Source organism: Neophocaena asiaeorientalis, unplaced genomic scaffold (genome assembly GCF_003031525.2).
Source record: "Neophocaena asiaeorientalis asiaeorientalis breed wild unplaced genomic scaffold, Neophocaena_asiaeorientalis_V1.1 scaffold124, whole genome shotgun sequence".
NCBI classification, from domain to species: domain Eukaryota; kingdom Metazoa; phylum Chordata; class Mammalia; order Artiodactyla; family Phocoenidae; genus Neophocaena; species Neophocaena asiaeorientalis.
In genome coordinates, this window is record NW_020174135.1 from 7,407,185 (window position 1) to 7,434,103 (window position 26,919).

The 26,919-nt window shown below is 38.8% G+C and overlaps 1 protein-coding gene across 1 annotated transcript in view; it reads right to left on the reverse strand.

Moving 5' to 3' along the window:
* DOK6 (docking protein 6) overlaps nucleotides 1-26,919 on the reverse strand; it is a 398,603-nt gene that overhangs the window by 79,475 nt on the left and 292,209 nt on the right. Inside the window, exon 6 of the mRNA XM_024754918.1 lies at nucleotides 1,393-1,531. Within this exon, the coding sequence (XP_024610686.1) occupies nucleotides 1,393-1,531 (139 nt within the window). The remainder of the gene's footprint in view (nucleotides 1-1,392; nucleotides 1,532-26,919) is intronic.

Below are 26,919 nucleotides of genomic sequence, written 5' to 3' on the forward strand. Positions count from 1 at the left end.
GTAAAGAACTACCGCTGTTGACTAATAGCAAGTGACATCACAGTTGTTCATTTTGGCTGAAAATTAACATCAGCAGATTGTAAATATGGGCTGATAATGAATGTTCAAGATTCTGAAATAATTTGAAGTTTGGTAGTTACATTTTTTTCACCCGATTTAAGCCACTAGAAAAATGTCATATTAATTAGATAATTGTTACAATAATTTAAATTTAACCCATATCTTCCTAGAAGACTAAATCATACCAACCTCCTATTGATGCTTCATCAATTAATCCCATAGTCTCATGTTAATAATCCTATTAACGTTCAAGTTACTCTTTCACCCCCACTGAAGGCCAAATGTAAGCCTGATTTGCACTTGCTGCCCTTAAGTATTAGGAAGGCTTTTTAAACCATACCCTAGATAGAGAAAAATGTGTATGTAGTATTGACAAAATCTAAAATGTATTAAAGATAATGTAAAATCATTTGCCAGACTATTTTGTCTTCTTACATTTAAAAGATAATTTTATACTTCAAAACATTATGTATTTGAGAATTTTAAAAGTCAAAACTAAAATAATACTGGATATAAAGTCTCATAGTCTTAAAATGGAATAGAATTATGAAAGTTTTTCTGGGTAGTGACCCACCTATTTCCCAAAGCTCCACTTGTCCTCTCATAGATGGAATCTAATGCATCCCTATACATTTTGAAGAAAGAGAATATTGACCTATTAAAGTTACAGCCGATAATAATTCCATTGTTTGCTTTTCAAAGAAGTTAGTAGTAAAGCTTATAATTTTTTTTAGCTACTTGTAAAATTTGCTATTTCAGATTCTTTATTAAATTATTTCTTAGCTTGACCCTGAAACTATAGCATAGTTCCATGACAGGATAACAGATAGCTGGTAAACAGTATAAGCTCCTTTTGCAAACATTTTAGTATCGGCTCTGAAACACGGACAGAAAGAGCTGGAAGTTTCAGAGAATCTAGGATAAATACAAAGACAAAAAGAAAAGTGTAATCCTTTCTGGTAGAAACCTATTTTCCTCATTATTTTGGGTCCACATTTGCATCTCTGATTGTCCAACTACATGTGGAGAGATGCAGAGAGCACTGCTTCTTGTTTCACTCTCTGTGCACTCCGCTCCTCTCTGGGTAACTGTGGTAACAGGTCATAGGTACATACACGACGTGCATGGCTAGCGGCCACAAATAGCTTCTTCTGTCATATGCTGAAGAGGATATTAGAAAGATGAGGTTCAGTAACTGGGACAAGCTCTCGGGGCTGGGATGGGGTTGGACGCTGGGGCGCTGTCATGAAAGGACCCACATACACACGATGTGCATCAGACCTCAGTGACATTCATTTCCAAGCTGTTAGGTTACCAAGGAAGGAGCCTTACCCGGGCCTTCTGCTCCATTTCTAGCATTAATCTTTCATGTTGCTCAGCTATGGCCAGTGTCGCAGAATGGACCTTCTGATAGATCATTTCTCCTTCCCTTGTTTGAAAAGTGAATAGTCCTTCTCCTGTGTCACACATTCTGTGAGGATAGAGATAGGGAAAGAGATGGGTCTTCATGTGTTCAAGTGTGTAACAGTTCTCCATGTAAAAGATGCCCTCACCCTGTCATCCCCTCCACCTTGATTTTCATAGGAGCGAGTGAAGCAGATTCATCCTTGACCAAACCAACCAAGGAACCAACCAACCAACGCATCTTTAAATGGTGCATGAGAATGAAACTAAGGGTGAAAATCCATGCACATTTGGATTTTTAAAGATGAAGTGTTCACAACCGTGTGAAGGAACAGACAAAAGTGCTGTCAGATATTACAGGGCATGTCTTACCAATATTCAAAGAATCAAAGCAAATAGTTGTTTTCTTTAACAGCCTTCACTCTGATATCATAGCACTGTCTCCTATGATTTGATAGCTCTTGAAACATTAAGAACTTAAGAAAAAATCTGCAATTTTATACTCATGTAGTAGGAACCAAGGAGAAGATTTTTTTAGTTTAAGGATTTGCATACATAGTTTGAAGCTTTTACTTAAACTGAGGAATCCTTACGTAATCTCAGTATAGCCTAAGAAATAACATGGCAGAGAGGAGACCCCGTTTGGATGTGAGAGTATTTGTCTGAACTTGGCCCTGCCCCTTACCAGCAGTGTGACCTGAAGCAAGCTAACTTGCCTGTACCCCCTTCGCACAATCTCTAACAGGAAAAATAACAGTACCCAGCTCATCAGATCCTTACGACAGTGGAGAGACTTGATACAATATTTATAGTGTTCCTTAGCAGATATTAAGTGCTCAAAAATGTTAGTTATCATTCTTTTCATCATAGAGAAAGTATGGCACTAATCTCAATATCCACCATAGAGAAGTGGTTGGCTTAAATATAATATTTTTATCTGATGGACTATTATACAACTGTTACTATGTCATTTCTGAGAGCATATAATAACATTAAAACATTTTTTTGGCCATGCCACAGGGCTTGCAGGATCTCAGTTCCCTGACCAGAGACTGAACCTGGACCACGGCAGTGAAAGCCTGGAATTCTCACCACTAGGCCACCAGAGAACTCCCTAAATTTCCTATAATGTAAATTCAAGAGGAAAAGAAAATCAGAATACAAATTTCTTTTCAATTATTTAACTATAATTACCTTTTAAAACGTAGTTTTTTTATTGGACTAAAGCCACTGACAATTTTTTATTGGACTAAAGCCACTGACAATTTCTCAGGCAACAGGATTATGTGTAAGTTTTATTAATAAAGACATTCTAAAATAAAACATATTTAAAATTAATATTTTAAACCAGCTTTTAAAAATAATTGGAGGCCTTCAGAAAGACCCGCTGAATATCAATATGATGTTCCCAATCAGAAACTGGACCTTAACCGGACTGCTGTGTTGTTGTTTTCAGGCTACGACACCAAAAGATTTGCACAAAATGCTCATGAGGCCAACCTCTGTCTTCCAGCACCAAAAAGATTTTAGATTCTACCTTATGATTCTCCAAGGAGTTTTAGTAGAAAAGAAGTGTCTCAGGAGGCTTCAGAAATTATAGAGGCTGTGACTGCCATCCCTCAGGGCTCCATAGAGCCAGCACTTAGCTTCTGTGAAGGAGATCTTAATAAAATTCACAAAGCGTGAAATGGAAAGTCTGAGAGAAAAATGAAGAGTTTTCACAAAGTGAAACAAATGAGCTTTCTTTGTTGATTCAGAGGAGTAAAAAACTCCAACAGCGGGAGCAGGCAAATCATTGATGAGCGGTGAGCCCATCCTGTTTGAGGTTGAGTTTTGTTCATTGTTATCGGAAAAACACTGCTTATGAGCCTTCGGAAATGAGATAACGAAGACACAAATTGTTATTCCATACTCAGTCACTGAGTTGCAAAGGTCTAACACTTAGCACTTCCTGGGACTTAACTCTGCCCAGTGAAGGAGTCTGAAAGCTTACAGAAGGGTTTTATTTCCAGCCTCTGAAATAAAAACTACTGTAAACTTCGTCCATCGATCAAGAAACCAGGAATTAGAACATGCCAGCATAAAAAGCAAAGAACTTTTAGGTAGAAGGGGCTCTTTTTTAAACAATAGGTACCTAAAGCCAAGCTGAAATCAAACTTCTTCACTATAATTGGCTCAGATTTATGACTTCTGTCAGCAGTGTTGGAAGAAACAGTTTAGGTTTTTACCAGTTATTGTTTAAAACATGTTCTCTCAGGAGTGGTAAGGAACAGATATCGAGATTTTTCTTATACGTCTAAAGAGTTTTGTGGTAGCGAGCCAGTACTAGAGAGGACAATGGGAGGAGGCATGAAATCATTCTGAGAGCTATTGCCCCGCCCCTCGATCTGGTCCCCAGACCAGCAGCCCCTGCACCGCTGGGAGCTGTCCAGAGTGCTGACGCAGAACCTGCGTTTGACAATATGATTTGTACGCACAGTGTAGTTTGAGAAGTACTGGGCTACAGAACTCTTTCCACAGGCCACCATTTCATTCAAGGGAGTGGGAGATGATGCTTGGGACCCAGAGCAGGACAAATTAGAAGCCATATTTGTGCAGCTTAAGACTTTGACATAACAAACTGAAGGTTAGAAAGGAAGAAATGTGACGAAAAGGACAAAAACACCTCTAGAAGAATCCTTTCCTTCATTTGGAGAGAGCTAAGATAGAGGTGCTAGTTACATTTGACTATCCTAACCCCTCACCACTAGCATGCACATTCCTCAACTGCATTGACTTGAAGAATAAGTGAAAATATGGACAATGTATGTTTGTCCTGACTCCAAACTAGAATTTTATTGAAATGTATAGACAATTACAAATGATATCTCTCTTTATACTTAACAAGGTATTTGCACAAAATTAATACTTCTTCTTACCTAAAATAAAATGTTAAAGAGTAGAATCTCTAAGGTCCCTTTCAGCTTTAAGGAATAATTTGGGGCTTCATAAAAATTCTAAGAAGTAGGACTGACACACTTATTTCCAGGTTTTTTTTTTTTTTCTTTTCTGACATTGTGATATAAGGGACATTATAATAGCATAGACTGTAATAGTACAGTCAAAAGACTAAGGGTACAAATTTCAACAATCATGTTATGGCCTGTCATATTCATTTATCACATACTTATCTAGTACTATAAAGCCAGGCTCTGTCTTGGGCCTGGGGATAAAAAGGAGGGAACAATATACATGGCTCATTGCCTCTGAGGCTTTTTAAATGGTGGAGAAGATAAGCATTGTTCAGAAAATGACTCACTCACTGTGGTAAATGCTAGCAGGAAGAAGTACACGGCCAAGAGGAAGGCCATGGAAAGTTATTTCACCTATTTTCTCCTCATGTACAAAATGAGGGTGACAAGACTTTGTCACAAGATTGTTTTTATTTTTCTTTTAATCAAATGAAGTAATGTATGTGACAGTGGGCAGGAAAGGATTAATTCAGCAGGCCTGGGTTGCTCAAACTCTGCACATCTCGAAGAAAAGTCTGTTTTGGGGATGGTCCCTTGGAGGGTTTCTGAAATGCAACCTTGGAGCCTTTGTTATATTCAGTCTGATAAGAGTGTCTCTTGTGTCTGAGGCCTTGAGCCATGCTGTATCCGTCTGACCAGGTAAGTTTATCCTAACAAGGTGGTTCACCATGAATGCCTGTTTTGCTCTGGTGGTGGCTAGGGTCTGAGTGACTGAGGTTGCTCCTGGACCCTGAGGACACTGCATGCCCATCTAGCTGACCCTCAACCAAAACCTCAGACACCAAGGCTCGGGGGCTTCCTTGGTTCACAACACCTCACGCTTACTGTCATGTATCATTGCTGTCCCCGTGTGACTGCATGGGACGGGGGTCTGGAGGCTCGTGCCTGGTCCCTCCTTGTCTGCATCCTTGCGTCTTTTCTCTTTGCTGATTGTAACATGTACCTTTCACTCTAGTAAACCGAAACTGTGTGCATAATAGTTTTTTTCTGAACCTTGCGAGTCTTTCTAGGGAATCACTGAGCCTGAGGATAGTCCTGGAGTCTCCTCCACCCAAGACAGCCAGCAGGTGGTAGGTTGTTAATATATTTTGATGTAATAAGAATATTAAAAATCCTAGTCTTTTCCTTAAATGGCTCTTTTTCAAATTCCATTCCTCTAGGGATTTAAGAGGGCATGCTCTCTTTCTTTATCCCACCTCACCATTCCCTTCCAGAATCCCTTGAAATAACAGTACTGCCAGTCTCGTCTCTACTGTGTTCTAACAAGTAAGAAATAACTAGAGTTCCCTGTGAATGTCTGTATTCAGAGGAAACTAAACTCCAGGGAGGCACTCCATTATGTATGGGTCTCAAAGTTCCCTTCAAGAGGAGAAATAATCCTAAAAGATGGTGCCACGGAGGCAACTTCACTTGAGAAAAAGCCCCTACCATGTAATCGCTAGACCACTGCCCTCCTTTTCTTGTCCTTACGTCTCAAACTTAGCTCTTTAGGAAGGAGTGGCATCAGAATTCCAGCCTTTCTTCCAAATGGCAAGCAAAAGAAATTTACCAAGTGAGAAGTTAAGGAAACAGTTTAAGAAATGCAAATGGATACTTTAAAATAATTCTCTGGGGGTCTTTAGACATAATTTCGCTACAGATGAATTTGGAAACCTCTCGCAATTTTGTCCATCTCCACAGCGTATAATTTCACCCCTGCAGTGAGTTTTGCAGTTTTGTATGTATATTTAGTGACCACATATCTATCCTCCATGCACACAGAAATTTTAAACTCTCAGCAATGGTGTAAAGCAGGAGCACTTTCCTGAAAGCCAGTGGTGCTTCTATTCATTATTTACAATTTAATGTTTAATTACAGAAAGTAATGAAATTCTTCAAAGCACAGCTCTTCTGCAGAGCAGTGAAACCCCATTAACAATTCTTTCCTGATAACAGTTTAATCTTTATTGTCATTTAACGATGCTAGCATTTTACTTTTTTTTTTTTTTTAGCAGCTTTGAAAAGGCTGAAGTTTCTGTCTAAAGCTCTAGTGAGTCAGACGTTGATCCGTAGTAAAAAATTACAAGCAAAATGGACAAACAGACGAAAGCAACAGTAAAGCAAGTCCAGAAACAGACCCAGTTCATATGGGAGTTCAATATGTGGTGAAAGTGTTGTCTCAAATCTGTGAGGGAAAGCTGGACTAGTCAATAAACTGCGTTTGGACAATAGCCATCCGGAAAAATATTTGGATCCATGTTTCTACCTCCACTGATATAAACTCCAGAGAAAGCAAAAACAAAACCAAAAAAGTACCAGAAGAAAGTAGGAAAGAATTCCTATATAAACTCAGAAAATGGAAGGGGTTTCAAGCTACGATCCAAGGCAAAATGTGACAAAAGATTGATAAATCTGCCTGTGAACAATGAAAAAAATAAGTAAGAAATCATAAGACAGCAAATGGCAAATTCAAAACTAGGAAAAATATTTGAAACTCACAACACTGATAACTTCTGATACCTGTAAGTTAGGTATAATATCAGTACTTTTTTCATTGGGTTGTCTGATCATTAAATGGATTAATATATGTAAATATTAAAACAGTGTTTGTAACTTATTAATATGAAATAGTACTTCTATTATTATTACTACTACTACTACCCACATAGTTAGATACCTAAAACATATTGCTAAGCTAGTAAAAAACAAGGAGAATATAATGTATATAGTGTGCTAACAGTTTTGTAAAAAAGTATGTGGGGAAGAATTTATATACATCTTTGCTTATATGTACATTAAACTCCGGAGGAATGCACAAGAAACTAGTAACCGTGTTACTTGCTGGGGGGGAAGTGAACGTGACAGGTGGTCTATGAGTATGGGAGGGACACTTCTTGCTGATTCTTCTTTATGTAAACCATCAAATTAAATAAAGGAATGCTATGGATTTATTAATTGAATTTAATTAACTAAAATTAAACCACATTAAAATTTAAAGTAAAGGTCTGAGGACCCTCACAGGGTTTTTGTGAAGATGTAGTGTTTATGATGTGCCCAGCTCTGTCTCTGTCCCTTAGCAAATAACAGGCTGCCCTCGGTATTCGCCGGGGACTGGCTCCAGGGCTCGATAGCAGAATCCGAGGATGCTCAAGCCCCTCGTATAAAGTGATGTAGTACACTTGGCCCTCAGTATCAGCGGTTCTGCATCTGGTGGTCAACGCTCAGTTGGTTAAATCTGCAGATGTGGAAGCCACGGATACTGAGTGCCGACTATACACTTATACTGTTAAACTTATACAACCCTGTACTGATGACTTAAGGGCCTCCCTTCCAGTTTAAACGCACACACACACACACACACACACACAGTATATATATTTATATATACATTTAATCTCTTTCCAGTGTAGCACAGGCATCTGATCTGATTTTCAAGGGACAGGATTATGGAGAGTTCTGGTTTGTAAAGCGTTGAAACAATACCCACAGCAATGAGGAGAATGATAACAGCTAGCTTTCGGGGAGCACCTACTAGTGCCAGGCATGGTGATAAATGCCGTGTGTGCATTACCTCACTGAGCTTCACAACACCCTACAAAGCTCTCATTGCTTCCGTTTTACAGAAAACACCATGCTAAGGAGGCTAATAGATTTGCCCAAGGTCATTAAAATTGACGTGGTCGAGCTGTGATCTGAACGTAGCCGTGTGATTTTGGGGGTAAGCTCAACATCACTAAGCCCAGTTGCATTCATTCAAGATAAGAAGCAGAAAAGCACGCATAATTCTTTCATTATGAACATTTCTGTAACAGGGAAACAGCTAGGGCAGGGCTCGGGATAAAATATTTTGAAAGCTCTCTCCTTCTTTGCTGCTGTTCCTTTTCTGTCAAATCAGGTTCCCAAGACACATACCTCAATGGCATATGTGCACCCTTAAAATGCACATGAAGGTAAATCAATCAAAATTGTTGAATTGGACTCAAACATGCCCTGGACTCCCAACTTCAAGTCAAGTCCTTCATAAGGAGGAAGATTTAGCAGAACATCTGCCATCCTCTCTGCCTCCTGACTGGACTACTGTATGTTCCTAAACATTTAATGCATATGGTGCCTGTTCTTGCTTATCTCACTGTTGGAACCTTAGGGCTACAATGCTGCCCCTCAAACAAGTTGAGAGACTCGATCCTACAAGGAGATCTTGATTTTAGTCCAGGCTCTCTGCAAATTAGCTTGAAATGCCATTTTGATCCTTTATAAAATTGAGTTTCAATGAAAGAATTGATATAAATGATCTCTAATGTACAAATTTCTTCCAAAATTCTACAATTCCTCCACCTGTGTACTCAGTGATGAGTACAAATTATAACCACATTAATTAAAATATCCCCATCTTTACACATATTTTCCAAATTTTCGTATTATTCTATTTTATTTACTTTTTCTTACTGCCAAATGTTCTCTTTTGGTTTTTCACCTCAATGAAAAAGCCAGTTGAGTCTCCCTGAAGCAGTCTGAAGTTCTGGTTTTACTAAATCCTTGAGAAAATATATATATAAGATGTTCTTCTCCTTACTTTCCTTCCTGCCTCAAAAATTGAGAATTGAAAAATCCACCAGGTGAAGATGTAAATAAACCATAGGACTTTAGTTGCTATTTAATTACCTCAAAGCATGATCATGAACTATTAACAGTATCATTCTCATTATACTCTTACATTGTGTTTATGAAGGTTTAGTGGGGAAAAAAAGCATTTAAAAAGGGTTACAGCTAATTTTATATGCATCCAGTGGCTTTATTGTAAAAATATTGCATACTCCTTGAGGATTAGGAGTTTTAACATCTGTAACCCCCAAGTGTCAACCACAAAAAGCACCCAATGCACTCCAAAAATGTTTGTTGACCGAAATGACTTGAAAATTATCATTATGTTGGCTTCCTGACAGGTAATGAAATTGTAGTTCTGGATAGCAAAAAAAAAGCAAAATAAAATATCAAAGAAAGAAATTTTCTTTGAAGAATGACCCCAAAGTGTTAACATTTTCTTCTGAAAGGAGTAGACCAAACAATCCAAAGGAAAACAGAGCTGATACGTTCTTATGTTCCCAGCTGATACACACTTGGTCTGTCTTAATATTGTTTGAGGGAGGCTGTGTGTGTATCATATGAAACAACCCAAACCTATTTTTGTAGGAAGAGCTGAAGACAAAACAAGTAAAGCAAAAGTTTAAATTCTGTCATTTAGAAATTATATTCCCTTTTTAAAGTGAATTTGCCAAGTTACGACTGGAAGATTTTTTAAATTATCATGCAAGTTACTAATATTTAGACACTGAATTGCAAAAGAAGAGTTTTCCTTCTCTTACCATTTTGAGGGGAGCCTAAAAATGAAATAATTATATTCCCTTAGAGCAAAAGAGCATGTAATCAGGGTTTAAAATTACATTTTGTTCTCTTTTTGCTCTAAATATAGTTAATTAAGGTAATTTTAAAATTATTTGAAAGATACTTTTGTTGTCTCAAGTGACTACAGAGGAAAGTGTTTAAATTATAGCCAAAATAGAAAAAAATTAAGACTATACTTGATTTTATGATGGTTATATTGCCTTTTCTTCTTTGCTTATATTTATTCATTCATTGATTTTTTTGGACATCAGCCAATAATGCGTCAGGCCCTGTATTAGCTTCTAGACTATATTTAAAAAATCATATTTAAAAAATAATTAAATAAGAAACATTAACTCATGAATTGCATTTGCTCTCATTACCTGTCTATCTATCTACCCATCTTTCTATGTGTTTACTTTTTCATTTAAACACTCAGTAAATGAGTAGATGGCTATATGAAATACATAACACAATTACACATTTTGAAGAACTGAACTGGTTATCCTTATTGTGTTAAAATTTTCTCTAGAGGTTTTAGGTTGACAGATCACTGAGAGAGTATAACTTTTATTCTTTTACTGCCATTACCAAAACAAACCACCCGGTAAAATGGTACAAAACATATCATTCTAAGGTAGAATATTACATCCTTTGTAATACCAATCAGGGAGAGTACTGATTGGTATTACAAAGGATGTGGGCATATGTGTCTACTACAGCTTTTTCATTTGTTTAGAAACAGAAATTAAAATTAATGCCATAGTAAAAAATGAATATACTTAAATTTAAAAAATTAAAGAATTTCAAATGTAATTACTTAGTTTTTTTTTTTATAATTTCAAATGTCATCATTCCAGGTTAGTAAATTTTAAACCTTAATTTTTAAACTCACTTAAACTTTAAATTGTTTTCTTTAAAAGTATCTGAATTGAACATATAGTGAACAGACAATTTGAATCACCTTCAAAGTAGAAGCCGCCTGCCAATGCAGGGGACACATGTTCGAGCCCTGGTCTGGGAAGATCCCACATGCCACAGAGCAACTAAGCCCATGTGCCACAACTACTGAGCCTGCACTCTAGAGCCCATGAGACACAGCTACTGAGACTGCGTGCCACAACTACTGAAGCCCGCGCGCCTAGAACACATGCTCTGCAACAAGAGAAGCCACCACAATGAGAAGCTCGCGTACTACAAAGAAGAGTAGCCCCCACTCGCCGCAACTAGAGAAAGCCTGCGTGCAGCAATGAAGACCCAACGCAGCCATAAATAAATAAATTAATTAATTAAAAAAAACCAAAGAATGAAATGAAAAAAAAATCACATTAATTCAAAAAGCTCCTCAAAAATCTAGAGACAAAGGAGATACAAGTCATCATTCCTTAAAGGAGATGACTCCTGGGAGTACATTCCTTTTAATGTTTGAACAGGTTTTCAATCTCCACCTCTCATCCATCTGCACTTCCAGTCTATGTCGAAGTCTCTAGATTCCTACACACATCAGGTCATGGGACGATGCAAATGACAAAAAGAAACACTGATATTGAAAGACGTCAAATGGAAGTTGTATAAATGAAAAAACTTATTAGTAATCCTTTTTTTACCCATTTTTGAGTGTCAGTATTCCTGTTTTTAAAGTAAGAAGGTTTGGCTAAATGATTGTTAAGATCCCTTTCAAATACAGAAGCAGTTCATAACTAAGCTTACAGATCCATTTAAGTGGTTAGTTAGCTTTAAACTTCATCTATTTATGCTTGTATTTCAAAAGGCAGCCAGTGTCTTTAAAACATGATGTACTGTGTTGTGTTACCTTAGTCGTGCCTTGGGTACTTTTCCTTTTCCTGCTTAACAACTTCTAGGTAAGGGAAAAGAGAATGGAGTTAATCGAAGTCATCTTGCTGTCCAGGAGTTCATGAGACAGGGATGTGCAGATCAGCATGAACATATAGTTCATATCAAGGTTCATTTACACCCATCTCAGATCCATTTGGTCTATCATTTATGGAGCTCTAATGTCACATGGTTGCTCTTGGAAATTCTCACTCAAACTCTCTGGCTTACATCCTGATATCACCTCTACAGTCAACAGCCCACTCTTTAAGGCAAGTACGATGGATAATTTTATGTGTCGACTTGACCAGGCCATAGGTGCCTAGACATTTGGCTAAACATTATTCTGTGTGTGTGTGTGAGGGTGTTTCTGGATGAGATTAACATTTGACTCAGTGGGCTGAATAAAGCAGATTGCCTTCCCCAATGTGAGTGCACCTCATCCAATCCACTGGAGGCCTGAATAGCCCAAAGGGTGGGATGTCTTGAATGACATCCACAAGGGAGTTCAAACTTTTTTTTTTTTTTGCGGTACGGGGCCTCTCACTGTCATGGCCTCTCCCGTTGTGGAGCACAGGGTCCGGCCGCGCAGACTCAGCGGCCATGGCTCACGGGCCCAGCCGCTCCGCGGCATGTGGGATCTTCCCAGACCGGGGCACGAACCCGTGTCTCCTGCATCGGCAGGCGGACTCTCAACCACTGCGCCACCAGGGAAGCCCTATTTTACTTTTCTTAATGGTCAAAGCCCTTGGCTGGTTACTGTAAATACCTATCATGGATCAAGCTCCATGTGCTCATTTGAAATGCTATCTTCGCAATGAACAAAAGATCATTTGGTGCTAAGTGATATCTATATGATTCCATTTTTCTTATCACATATAAGGATGTTACAGAATCTCAATTATATAACATTCTGTGTTGCTTTGCTGGCTACCATTCTAAATGCTTGAGCCATAGAGTTATCTTATGTTTATATAATTCATACTATTTTTTCCATCTAGGGATTGATGACTGGTTCCAATTCCCAAGGATTGCCTGTCTTGCTATTTTCATTAGGATTTTCCACAGATTAAAGGTGAGAAGGAATTAGCAAGGTACCAAACAAGGGAGGATTGAAAGGCAAATCTCCTCTGTTTCTTTTCAATTCGTGTTTACGTCAAAGGAAGCAGTCAAGGTTTTGGGATCAGGGTTAAGAGCCCGAGCAGCCCTGGGTTGCGGGGACAGCGGTGGATGGAAGCCACAGGGATAAGATGATGCCCTGGGCAGGCACCCAGGATCCTGGGGAAGCACTGAGGATCCAAACAGCTCTGGCTTAGCTTGGAGGCCTTGGAAAAGTCACCTGACCGCTAAGTCTTCAGCTGCTCGTCTATAAAACCATTTGTCTTGCATACCTTATAGGATTGCTACGAGGATCAAAATGGGAAAGCATCAGGAAAACTGTCAAGTACTACGCAGTGCAGGATATTACTAGTGTGATTGTGGGAGCTGGTTTGGCCGGGGCACTCCTGCATCCGGAGAGCTCCAACTTCCTCCTTAGCGACGCCTCCTGGCTGCTTTTGAACATCACCGACCTCTGCTGCATCCCCCGATGATACTGCTGCATTTTCTGTTTGGAGATGGCATTTCCTGTTCTCAAACTGTGACCTGTAAGGCCTCTGGCAGGCCCAGTCGCGCCCTGGTGTGTACTCAGTCCAACTAGCAATTGTCCCTGTGGGAGAATTTGCCTGTGAAAAACGGCTTCCTCTGGTAAAGTGGCGGTTTTCCACGGGGGAAATCGGCCTTCTGCTTTCACCAACAGACAATGTTGGAGAAGGGAAGGAAAAACACTTTGTTATTTCATCAGCTCATGTAAAGGTCATTTTTCAACCTGTTTCTCCTGCAGTGGAAAGTTTTGAATATATAGCTCTAGTAATGTTGCCTTTTTTGGAAATTCATTTTTGTTCTCAAGGGCCGTGTTGTCTTCCCCCTACACCGAGTTTCATTATATTTAGTGCAGTGTGTAAATGATGTAGTTAGAATTGCAGGCAAAATGACCCATTATTATACCTATTGTCAGCTTCCTGCATATTTAATAGAAATGCAGTGTGTAAAAATATGTATAGGTCATCGCGACTGGCATGAACGGAAAGGCTTAGTTTCTATTGTAGATTTGGGTGACTATGTATTTTTCTCTGGGGTTCCATTTAAAATATGGCAAGTTACCTTGGCATGAAGAGTAAGAAAACAATTTCTTTTAGTGAGAATAATTTCTTTAGGGTTTCTAAGTTACTGTGGGGTTCATTTTGAACCAGTTTTACAGGTAAATAGACCAACGATATATATTTCCTCAGGATACTATGTTGTCATTTTAGATTTCAGTGCTAAATATTTGTTATTAATCTTTTAATGAACATAAATGTGATTGAATTTAAATTTGGAAATATCAAGTATTTTGCTCTTCATGCAAACACATGGCAAAGGAAATAATAATTTACCATTTAAATCTTCTAGTTGAAAAAAAAGCGTTCTGGATTCAGGCTCTATAGTGACAGATGTCTTCTCTGGATGTGCTAAAAATGACTTATGTGACCTTGAATGTACTGACTGTTCTCTACTTGTACCCTGATACCCATTCTCTATCTTTTTTCTAACGTGTCTGTCTGGCATTGTGCCCTGGGAAGCTGACTTCTACAGGCTCAGGCTTACTGGCCTCCTGGTTTGGCCAGAGGAGGGTGTTGACAGAAGCCAGTAGAACTGGAAGGAGAACAGAGGTGTTTTTCCACCCTGTCCTTCCCGTCTCAACACTGTAGTTTTGACAGTGTTCCTTCTTCCAAGGATCTAAGTTCTTTCTGGGCTCTGGTTTCCTTGCTCCTTCAGGCCTGGGGTAGGGACAAGCTTCTCTGTTACTAGTCTCGGGGTGCTCTACCAGCCCGTGTTTGTTCCCTAATCATACCCTCACCTTTTAAAATAATTCCTACACTGGATTCTTCTCAAACCCTTTGAGCAGGTCATTTCTTTATTGCTGGGTCTAAACTTAATTTATAACAAGTTTCTTCATCTCTCTGAGCCTGTTCTCTCATTTATAAAAGAAGGAAAAGAATATTTATCCAGTACATCTCAGAAGACTGTTATGATGAGCAGGAATAAGGATGGAGATAATAATAGTGATAATAATAATACCTGGCCTGCACTATGTATCTACTGAAAAGCTCACCCTCTACCCATGATACTATTTCCTGTGGAATGGAAAAACGGCCACAAACTACTTCCCATCCTGTGTTTGTGCCCTTGCCACGTGCCGTTAATACTCTTCGCATCAAAGGTGGCATTTTCATACATCCTCTGATTCTCTGCCAGCCTGTGGCTTGCCTGGGCCACTGGTAAAATGAGATGCCATCAGCAGCTGACAAAGGGCTTGTGCTTCCTTGCTTGCTGCTTTGGAACCTTGCCACCGTGTGAACAAGACCAGGAAGCCTGCTGGATAACAAGAGACACGTGTCCCCATCATGCTCATCTGGGCACTGATCCCCTAGACTGGTAGGAGACACCTTATTAGGTCAGCCAGTCTACGGCCAAGCTGCTACCTGACTGCAGGAGAATGTGCAAGCCCAGCCAAGATCAGCGGGCCTGGACCAATTGAGCAGATTGATGACCTACAGACTCATGGACATAAATGGCTGTTGTTTACCATTAGATTTAGGTGAGTTGTTACACAGCAACAGACAGCTGATAGAACCATTCTCTGCAAATAAGAAAAATATGACAGTTATTTTAAAATATTATGTTATATAAATGAATGACTTGTATCGTACATTATTATAATCAGTATGTTATGATGGCAGAAGAAAAGGTGCTCCAAGAAGGTCTTGGGATGCTGTGCTTTTTGGAGTCTCTACAGCAGCAGACCAGAGCACCAATGCAGGCGCACTGGAAGTTAAGCAGAGGGAAACTGTTTGTCATCTGAGTTTCCAAAGGCATGCTGGCCATAAGTGTCAACAGATGATGTTGCATATTAGTTAGAATTAGAAATTTAAAAAAATTATATGATAAAAACCAAAAAAGAGAGAATTAGATGGCAGAAAAGAAGTAAGTTTTGTGGACTAGAGTCTTAGGAGAGAGAGAGCACAGGATTCAAACACACAAGAGCCTTGGCTTAGAAGATGTCTCATGATGGGTCAAAGAGTGTGTCTGGATGGAAGCTAATGCCATAGGATCTTGTGTTTGGGACAGGAGGGTTAGCCTCAGCTCAAACAGAATATGACAAGAGAGGTTATCCAGATACTCTTCTATCCCGAGGCATGACTGCCTGGGGAGGAGGCCCTCAACTGTGTGCAGTCCTTAAGGATCCTTCAGAAAACTGCAGTAATGACTATGCAGAGAAGTTGAAGAGATGCATTTTTAAAAAATGGATGCTCGGTACATTCAAAATATCATGCTTGTCCAGTCTGTGTCAAGTCTGAGAGAAGTACCAAGGAGAAGGGCATTTTGGGGAGAAGACATGGTACTTGTCTCTGAAGCTGGGTCACCAATGTTCTCTGAGCTTTAGATCAAAGGCTGAGACATGAGGCTGACATTGGTGCTGATACCTCTACATCAAGGAGGAGTTGCTAGGCTCTTTGAGGGTACTCATTTGAAGATAAGAATAATAACTTCCTTGGATCACACCCTCTCATAAATATGGACTGAAAGTTCAAAGGTGTGTGTCTATGTCCCTAAAGAACATATTAAGAGTAGCACAGCTTTCAACAGTGACCCAGACCCAAACCTATGATTTCATTGTATTATGTGGAATTAAATTAAGATCTCCACTGAAAAGAGGTATAAAACAACACCATCTCTTTTTTGAGGGAGATTTTCATTTCCCCCGAGTTACCATAATATTCCAAATCCATAGGTACCCTTGAACTGACGATTTTTATTCAAAAAATTCTCTTATAATTTAAGCCTCTTTGTTTAAAGACAGATCAAACATGTTTTCCAATATATCCATAGCTCTCACTATAGAGAATAAACTTTCAATGATCCTTTGACTTCATTCTATTTAAAAAGACAACACTGTTTACATTATTTATATTTTTATGTTGTCTTTTGTAACCACAAGAAAAATCATTCTTTGGTGGTTATTTTCTCTATTTTTTTTGTTCTCATCAATAAATGTATGAAATACATATTTTAAGTAAATTCATAATAATGCTTCCACTTCATTCAAAAAATTCCTTCCAAGGGATCCAGCTTAGGAAAGCTTTTTTTTTCCAAAAAAATTTTGGAAGCTTTTTTTTCCCAAAAAATTAGCATTTTTTGGTGGATGACTAGTGTCAAGACAGAGAGATGAAAATGCTTATTGCAATTAGAGAATACACCTGAACGTGCGCGGCACGCAACAGCACAACGTGATGGAAGAAAGTAAATTAAATTTACTTTTTTGTTTTAGATAACCAAAGCATTATATTTCCAAGTTTTATAATTTATATTGTCATAAACATATTTCTGTTGAAAATGTCATCTTTATTTCTGTTTAAAGTTTTGGCCAGATCTATAACTAGCTACCTTGGAACCACTGGTGAGGACTTCATGGAGCCCCTGCCATTTGAAGAGGAGGTAAGTTAGAAAAAATCCCACTCTTCAAGTAAATATTTGACTTAGGCTACAAACATCTTCAAATAATCAAGCAAATATATATTTTTTATGTGCCTACTATGTCCCAGGAATACATATGGTTGTTGGCAAAAAGAAAAGTAGGTGTATGCTCTACAATACTTACTGAAGTGATCTTCTAACAATAACACAGGAAAGAACATTTTAATCTAGACATTTGCATAATATCCTAGGTATGTGAAGACCTCTCCTAATTTATGGCCTGATGAAGGCAAGCTTTGAAATTTACGTGCAGTTTTTATGCTGGTGAACACAAGCAACATTAAAGATGAAAATATAAGAAAGTCAAGATTGAATATCAAAGACATTTTGGGGGCAGGCTGTGTATATGGGGCATTTCTAAGATAAAAATTCCTCCTTTCGGGCTTCCCTGGTGGCGCAGTGGTTGGGAGTCCGCCTGCTGACGCAGGGGACGCGGGTTCGTGCCCCGGTCCGGGAGGATCCCACGTGCCGTGGAGCGGCTGGGCCCGTGGGCCATGGCCGCTGAGCCTGCGCTCCGCAACGGGAGAGGCCGCAGCAGTGAGAGGCCTGCGTAACGCAAAAAAAAAAAAAACAAAAACAACAACAACAACAACAAAAAAAATTCCTCCTTTCAGGTTGTATTTACTCTTTTATACAGGAATTCACTTATTCAACCTTTTTAGATTTTAAAGTATGTTCATTTGATTACAATTGTCACTCTTGATGAAGTGCCTTACAGGAAATCTTTTGAAGCTTTGATTTTGATCTCATGAAATAGTTTTTTAAGGGAATATAATCATAAAATCACCATGTTAACTATATTTCAAAAACCAGAACCCAACAACTATGAAATTTTGTGACTATATGAAGGAGTAAATGAATTATTATATCCATGTAAATATCCTGAAATAGAATGCAGAAATTTTTGATTACTAAAATAACGAATTTCTTAAAAATATAATTTTAATTTTCATATTAAGTTTTTAGTTACGAAGAACACATACAGAAAATGAGATAAAATAAAATATAAATGTAGAGCTCAATGATACATCAAAAGCAAACACCAGTATAACTACCACCTAGCCAAAATTTAAAACATAGTTACCATCTTAGATGTTTGTCCCTCCAATCTCACACCTTCCACTCTACACTCCGATTTAACCAGATGTTTATGGCAATAGCATTCTGGGTTTTCTTTAGTTTTTCATCTAATTATGCATACACAAACATCGTAGTTTCGTCCTGCTAATTTGCCAATTTCATTCTTTTGTGTTTGGTTGCTGCTTACTCAAAATGATATTTATTAATCCACCTGGGCATGTAGAGTGTAGGCCATTCATTGTTCTTGAATTGTCCTATTGTTGATTATGCTAAATTACTTTTCCATTCTACTGCTAAAGCCTATTCAGGTTATTTCCATGTTGTGGCTCTTACCAAATACATAAATACTAGATAGAATACATGTCTCTTGGTGGATACATGCAGCATTTCTATTGGGTATATATCTAGAAGTGGTATTGCTTGGTTGTGGAGTATGCGTATGTTCCTATTTACTAGATAAATCAGATAAACTAGTGATTATACAAATTTCACTCTACTACAGTGAATAAGAGTTCCAGTTGCTTCACACCCTCACCAACACTTGGTATCGTCAGTCTTTTTTACTTTATTACATAGAGCAGATATGAGCCCTTTATCAATTATAGATGTTGCAAATGATTCTTTTCACACTATGCCTAATTTTCATGCCTTCAATGATCTTTTGATGAACAGCATTAATATTCTTAATTTTAATATGGCCCAATCTACTGATTGTTTTCTTAGTGTTTTAGTTTTATTTAAAAAGTATTTCTCCTTTGAGTTCATGAAGATATTATCCTCTGTTTGATTCTAAAAATTATATTAATTTTTCTCTCACATTTTAAATCTATATATAATCTATCTGTAATTAACATTATTAATGTTTATATATCTGAGGTTGGATCAAATTACTTTTTATTCCCTATAGTTATCCAGTTGACTCAGCACCATTTATTTAAAAGACTGGCTATTCTCCAATGTTCTCCACTACAACCTTTGCTATAAAACAAAAAATCTATAAAAGAGTTTCTATGCTTCTTTCAGTGGGCAAAGATCTATTCCTCTGCTAATGATACACTGTTTAAAATAGTTTAGCTTTATAATATGTCTAAAAATCTGGTAGGGTTGCCTTCTCAGATTGTTCTTCAAGAATGAATTGGTAAATTCATATAACTTTTTCCATTTTCATTTCCAGACACCTTTTAGAATGAGCTTTTAAAGTTTCACATTTTTACTCTTTTCATTTATCTTTATTCAATATTGCATTTCTAATCTTCTACGTGGGAACAGTTTCCTTTGGCGTGAAGTATATCTTTTTGTAAGTCTGTATTTCCTTTGGTGAAGGTCTGCTGGCCAGTTTGGTTTGTATGAAACATTTTAATTTTGCATTTACTCTTGAAGAATATTTTTTCTAAGAATAGGATTTTAAGTGACAGTTATTTCCCTTTAGGACTTTATAGGTTATCATTCCATATTTTTATTTCTGGCTTTCGTAATTTCTGTTGAGCTATTAGGTGTAAATTACATTGTAACCTCAGAAAGTAACCTATTTCTAAGTGCGGTTTTCTTTTTATTTATCTTAGATTTAGAAATTCTTAGAAATTCTAGACTCTGTGACATGATGTCTTTTGTTATTTTTGAAAATTCTCAGCCATTATATCTTCAAATTGTGCATGTGTCCAATTCTCTCTGCTCCCTTCTGCTAGGACTCCAATTAAACATGAAATTCTTTGCTTCTTGTAGTTCTCTTCCAGCCTTTTGTCTCTCTGTGCTTTTTTTCTTTTCTGGATATTTTCTTCTGCTCTTTTTTCTCATTAATTCGTTATTTCTTTAGGTATGTCTAATCTGCAGCTATACACATTCAGTCAGTTCATAAAGTTTGTCATTGTATGTGCTGTATGGACCTGCACATTTTCTGACACTGCTTCCATCAAAAGAAGGCATCTTATTCCCATTCTATTGAATTTGGGCGTGCTTAGTCATCCACTTCTAGTGAACAGGATGCAGTAGAAGTGACACTGTAAGACCTCCAATTCTAGGTCATAAAACCCAGCTTTCACCTGAACCCCTCTTTCTTGAGGTGCTTGTTCCTGGAATTCAGTCATCATGCTTTGAGGAAGCCACACTGAGGGGGCTACGTGTAAGGGTCCCAGCTTACTTTCCCAGTGGAGATCTAGGTCTAGGTGATGTCAATCCAGACATGTAAGTAAGGAAGCCTTTGAAATGATTTCCTCTTTAGCCTCCATCTGATTGCAAACACATGAGAGAACTGAATGAACAAGAACTGCTAGCTGAACAAAGTCAACTCTGAGAATTGTGAAAGATTGTGATGATATTAATAATGATAGTAATAATGATTTTTCTTGTTTCACATCACTACATTTCAAATAGTGGAAGGGGAACTGAAACATTATATTTATTAGCCCTGAAACCTTCATTTGCTCAATTTTTAAAAATAGTTTCCAGTTTTTTGACCAAATTCTCAATGTCTTCATTTATCTCTTGAAATCTTGTAAATGTACTTATCCTGAAGTCTGTACGTGATAACTCCAGGATTTGGTATCTCTTTGGGTTTGTTGTTATTGCCTATTGTTTCTTCTCGTTGTTCTTCATGTCGTCTTAACTCGTGTCCTCATTATGTTTTACTGTGCAACAGACTTTTTAGTGAAATTGTCTGACGCTTAAAATGCATATTATTTTCCTCCAGAGATAATTTACGTTTGCCTTCTCCAAGATCCTGCCTTTGTAGCTTCTGCACTTTGAATTAGAATTGCTGACAGAACGACTCCATAGATGAAGGACATCTTAATGAATTACAGCATCAAAACTTGTAATAAAAGCTGTAACAGAAGGAGTATGCTGTACCGGGAGAGCGCTGGAAGGCTTGGGCCACAATGACTATTGAAGGAGTTACCTGTAGAGAGGTGTGGGGAAAGGAAAAATACATGCTGCATGGAAACTGCCTGTTTTCCTCAGCTTTCAGGCAGCTGCTGTGTGCTCTCACTCCAGGAGTACTTACTCTTTCTCTCTCTCCATATAGATATCTATTTCTATCTATCTATTGAGAGATCATTCAAAAGTATCATTATAGCACTATAACATCTTGCAAAGCCAGTAGCTATTATGATGCTTAATAATTAAATCAGGTTATAACGTATATATAAATACCATCAATACAAGTCTTGTGTTTGCTAAATCATGGTTCTACACTTAAACTTTAAAGCATGGCTTGTTCGTATTATGTTAATGTAAACCACTGATCAACCACACGGAGCCTAGGACTTTAGGTGTTGATTACATTTTGCTTTCAACAATTTAATTATATTCTTTGCTCTTCTAAGACTATACAATTATTAGTGTCAATCATTATTTTGTACTTCCAATGTCTTAGCTCTTTAGATTTTGAGCAGACTCCAGTTTTCCTTTTTGTCAGAGTCCAGCATATTCGTGTATCCCTTTGGATAGTTATCCAGGTTCTCTTTTCGAGTGATGACCTAGGTCAATGCTACCTTTGGTCCCAGTAAAAATTAGAGGCAAATAGAGTACTAGTGCATTGGAGATGAAGTACGTGTTCATATTGAATAGTACCGGGCTTATTTGAGTGGTAGAATTCATGGCGAGTATAAAACACCAGGCAAGTTCTCCTCGATGAGAAGTAAAGCGATTAATACAATAGAAAGTGATGAGTATAGCATAAAATATGCTTCCTTTTTAAAACTAAATAGCGGCCTCATCATAATAGTAGAGAAACAACTTCTGTAACAATTTTACTACCTTTTTACTTCCAAACCCTGTTTGGAAGTCATAGTTCCTTTCTTGATAAAATGTGCTCTATTGTTACTCCCAACTCACAGAGTTCCTGCTTTCTGAATAGTGGATTAAACGACTCAGCACTTCCTCTCGCTGCATGGAAATTGCCCATTTCCCTCAGCTTTCAGACAGCGGCTGCGTGCTCTTACTTTCCTTCCACCCACCCCAGATCACTTCAAATGCACCAAGATGCAAATCTACTCCTCAGTGCCTCCAAGACTCAACGTGGACCCCTCGGGTTCCTCTGCCCTTATTCCCATCCTCTGGACTGACGTGGAATTCTGCAACTTCCTATTGATTGTAAAGACCACCGAAAGAGTTACATTTCGTTTTTTTTTAAAAATAAATTTATTTTACTTATTTATTTATTTTGGCCGTGTTGGGTCTTCTTTGCTGCACACAGGCTTTCTCTAGTTGTGGCGAGTGGGGGCTACTCTTCGTTGCGGTGCACGGGCTTCTCATTGCGGTGGTTTCTCTTGTTGCCGAGCACGGGCTCTAGGCACGCGGGCTTTAGTAGTTGTGGCACGGGGGCTCAGTAGTTGTGGCTCATGGGCTCTAGAGCACAGGCTCGGAACACGGGCTTAGTTGCTCCGCAGCATGTGGGATCTTCCTGGACCAGGGCTCGAACCCGTGTCCCCTGCATTGGCAGGCAGATTCCTAACCACTGCGCCACCAGGGAAACCCAAGAGTTACATTTCTTAAAGGAATACACTGTAAAAATATATCACTGTGTTCACCATATCTTTATTTTCTGTGTTCTGATGCTTTGACATTTAGGACCTTGCTGACCTTAGAGAGACAGCCCCTCCCAGGGTTGACCGATTCCTAGAGATGGTAAACTCACCTGCCCTAATCAGCCCAGGGTCAGTACCAGACACCCAGGGACAGTCCCTCCACCCCAGAGCACCCTGAAATGATTCAAACTCGCCAATCCTAAGCCTGCTCACGCTGCCTCGCCAGGTTCACAATAAAGGCCCTTGCCTGCATTTCCCTTTCTCCCTCTGCTTCCTGGTACTTCTCCTGTGGCCCCCCCTGCCATGGCGGGCCCCCTCCTCTTTTCTTTTCTTTTTTTTCTGTAGTAAACTTTTTATTGAAGTACAATACACTGTCCCACTATTGCATTGGTAACAGGTTTGACTGGCAATCAAACTCATAAGACACAGTAGCATTTGATCCAGCACTTAGTTTGCTTAGCTTTTTAGAAGGATTCAGGACAGGAAAGACCATGCACAGCCCTTCAGTCTCAGTGGAAGCCAGCAATTCTCCACGTGCATCGATGCTTGGGTCTCTCCTTTTTTGCCTAGAGACTTGTATATAGTTGCTGGTGATGAGGCCATGGGGTGTGGGGTTATCTTTTTGTTTTTTTAATTTTTGAATTTTATTTATCTTTTTATACAGTCATTCATTTTATACACATCAGCATACACATGTCAATCCCAATCTCCCAATTCATCACACCACCCCACCACCACCACCACCCACCCCCCGCCACTTTCCCTGCTTGGTGTCACGAGTGGGGGCTACTCTTCGTTGCGGTGCACGGGCTTCTCATTGCGGTGGTTTCTCTTGTTGCCGAGCACGGGCTCTAGGCACGCGGGCTTTAGTAGTTGTGGCACGGGGGCTCAGTAGTTGTGGCTCATGGGCTCTAGAGCACAGGCTCGGAACACGGGCTTAGTTGCTCCGCAGCATGTGGGATCTTCCTGGACCAGGGCTCGAACCCGTGTCCCCTGCATTGGCAGGCAGATTCCTAACCACTGCGCCACCAGGGAAACCCAAGAGTTACATTTCTTAAAGGAATACACTGTAAAAATATATCACTGTGTTCACCATATCTTTATTTTCTGTGTTCTGATGCTTTGACATTTAGGACCTTGCTGACCTTAGAGAGACAGCCCCTCCCAGGGTTGACCGATTCCTAGAGATGGTAAACTCACCTGCCCTAATCAGCCCAGGGTCAGTACCAGACACCCAGGGACAGTCCCTCCACCCCAGAGCACCCTGAAATGATTCAAACTCGCCAATCCTAAGCCTGCTCACGCTGCCTCGCCAGGTTCACAATAAAGGCCCTTGCCTGCATTTCCCTTTCTCCCTCTGCTTCCTGGTACTTCTCCTGTGGCCCCCCCTGCCATGGCGGGCCCCCTCCTCTTTTCTTTTCTTTTTTTTCTGTAGTAAACTTTTTATTGAAGTACAATACACTGTCCCACTATTGCATTGGTAACAGGTTTGACTGGCAATCAAACTCATAAGACACAGTAGCATTTGATCCAGCACTTAGTTTGCTTAGCTTTTTAGAAGGATTCAGGACAGGAAAGACCATGCACAGCCCTTCAGTCTCAGTGGAAGCCAGCAATTCTCCACGTGCATCGATGCTTGGGTCTCTCCTTTTTTGCCTAGAGACTTGTATATAGTTGCTGGTGATGAGGCCATGGGGTGTGGGGTTATCTTTTTGTTTTTTTAATTTTTGAATTTTATTTATCTTTTTATACAGTCATTCATTTTATACACATCAGCATACACATGTCAATCCCAATCTCCCAATTCATCACACCACCCCACCACCACCACCACCCACCCCCCGCCACTTTCCCTGCTTGGTGTCCATACGTTTGTTCTCTACATCTGTGTCTCTATTTCTGCCCTGCAAACCAGTTCACCTGTACCATTTTTCTAGGTTCTACATATATGCATTAATATACGATATTTGTTTTTCTCTCTGACTTACTTCACTCTGTATGACAGTCTCTAGATCCATCCACATCTCTACAAATGACCCAATTTCGTTCCTTTTTATGGCTGAGTAATATTCCATTGTATATATGTGCCACATCTTCTTTATCCATTCATCTGTCGACGGACACTTAGGTTGCTTCCATGTCCTGGCTGTTGTAAAGAGTGCTGCAATGAACATTTTGGTACATGACTCTTTTTGAATTATGATTTTCTCTGGGTATATGCCCAGTAGTGGGATTGCTGGGTCGTATGGTAGTTCTATTTGTAGTTTTTTAAGGAACCTCCATACTGTTCTCCATAGTGGCTGTATCAGTTTATATTCCCACCAACAGTGCAAGAGGGTTCCCTTTTCTCCACACCCTCTCCAGCATTAGTTGTTTGTAGATTTTCTGATGATGCCCATTCTAACTGGTGTGAGGTGGTACCTCATTGTAGTTTTGATTTGCATTTCTCTAATAATTAGTGATGTTGAGTAGCTTTTCATGTGCTTCTTGGCCATCTGTATGCCTTCTTGGGAGAAATGTCTATTTAGGTCTTCGGCCCATTTTTTGATTGGGTTGTTTGTTTTTTTAATACTGAGCTGCATGAGCTGTATATATATTTTGGAGATTAATCCTTTGTTTATTCGTTTGCAAATATTTTCTCCCATCTTGAGGGTTGTCTTTTCGTCTTGGTTGTAGTTTCCTTTGCTGTGCAAAAGCTTTGAAGTTTCATTTGTTTATTTTTCATTTGTTTATTTTTGTTTTTATTTCCATTACTCTAGGAGGTGGATCAAAAAAGATCTTGCTGTGATTTATGTCAAAGAGTGTTCTTCCTATGTTTTCCTCTAAGAGTTTTATAGTGTCCGGTCTTATGTTTAGGTCTCTGATCCATTTTGAGCTTATTTTTGTGTATGGTGTTAGGGAGTGTTCTAATTTCATTCTTTTCTATGTAGCTGTCCAGTTTTCCCAGCACCACTTATTGAAGAGACTGTCTTTTCTCCATTGTATATCCTTGCCTCGTTTGTCATAGATGGGCCCCCTCCTCTTGAGAACTGTCAGTGACCAATTATCTTTTCAATGGCATGATATGTAGGCTTCACCGCACTTAAATAATAAAACCTACTGAAACAATTACCCATGTACTCTAATTTTTTGTTTATGAGCACTTATTAGGTGCAATATGAAATATATTTCCCATTTTTTCTATAATTTTCATAAAATATTTTTTAATTTTTTAAAGTTTATGTTTTATTCACAGAGAAGTATGTTTTTAAATGTGGCTTAATACATACTTTTACATATTATTGTTTGCATTACAAAAGCTTTTTGTCGTGAGATATTATACTGCATAGGGATTCAAATTTAGTAATATGTCTACATTTGGATTCAAGAAATTCATGGGATGAGTCAATCTCTCTGCCTGTGGTGCAGAAAGTGTGAGAGAATTTTCCTTAAAAGCAGAGATCACTCGTTTATGTGAAGCAAGAAACTACAATATGTTTAAACTTCTCAACTGGTGAATGGATAAAAGAGTTGTAGTATATTCACACAATACAAAGGAATGGACTCCCGTACATGAAGCACCACGGAAGAATCTAAAAAGGCATTATGCTCCATGAAGGTAGCCAGACATACATTTAAATGACATTCTGGGAAAAAGCAAAACTATAAGGATAGGAATCGGGGGCTGGGGGTGCGGTGGGTGGTCGTGATTGCTTGGTGTCCGTGTGGAAATTAGAAATAATGCACAAATGATTCTTAGCAAAAATAGCAGAATTTAAAACACCATTCTAGGGCAGGAGTTACAAGTAACCAGAGGAGGGTATTTTCGTCAGTTCTGTAGAGTCTGTCGTCTAAAGCAACTTTGAGCAACTGTAGGCAGAGTCTGAGCTTCTCTTTAAATGGCAATAAGGGTCTTATAGGAAAAGCACAGTGTGGGTGTAGCACAGAATCAGTGAAACCTGTACAAATAAAGAAAGAAAACCAAAGAAAACTCTAATAGGTTAAGATTGTCACCACTTCTGTAGGGAAGAGGTAATAGAAATACTCATATT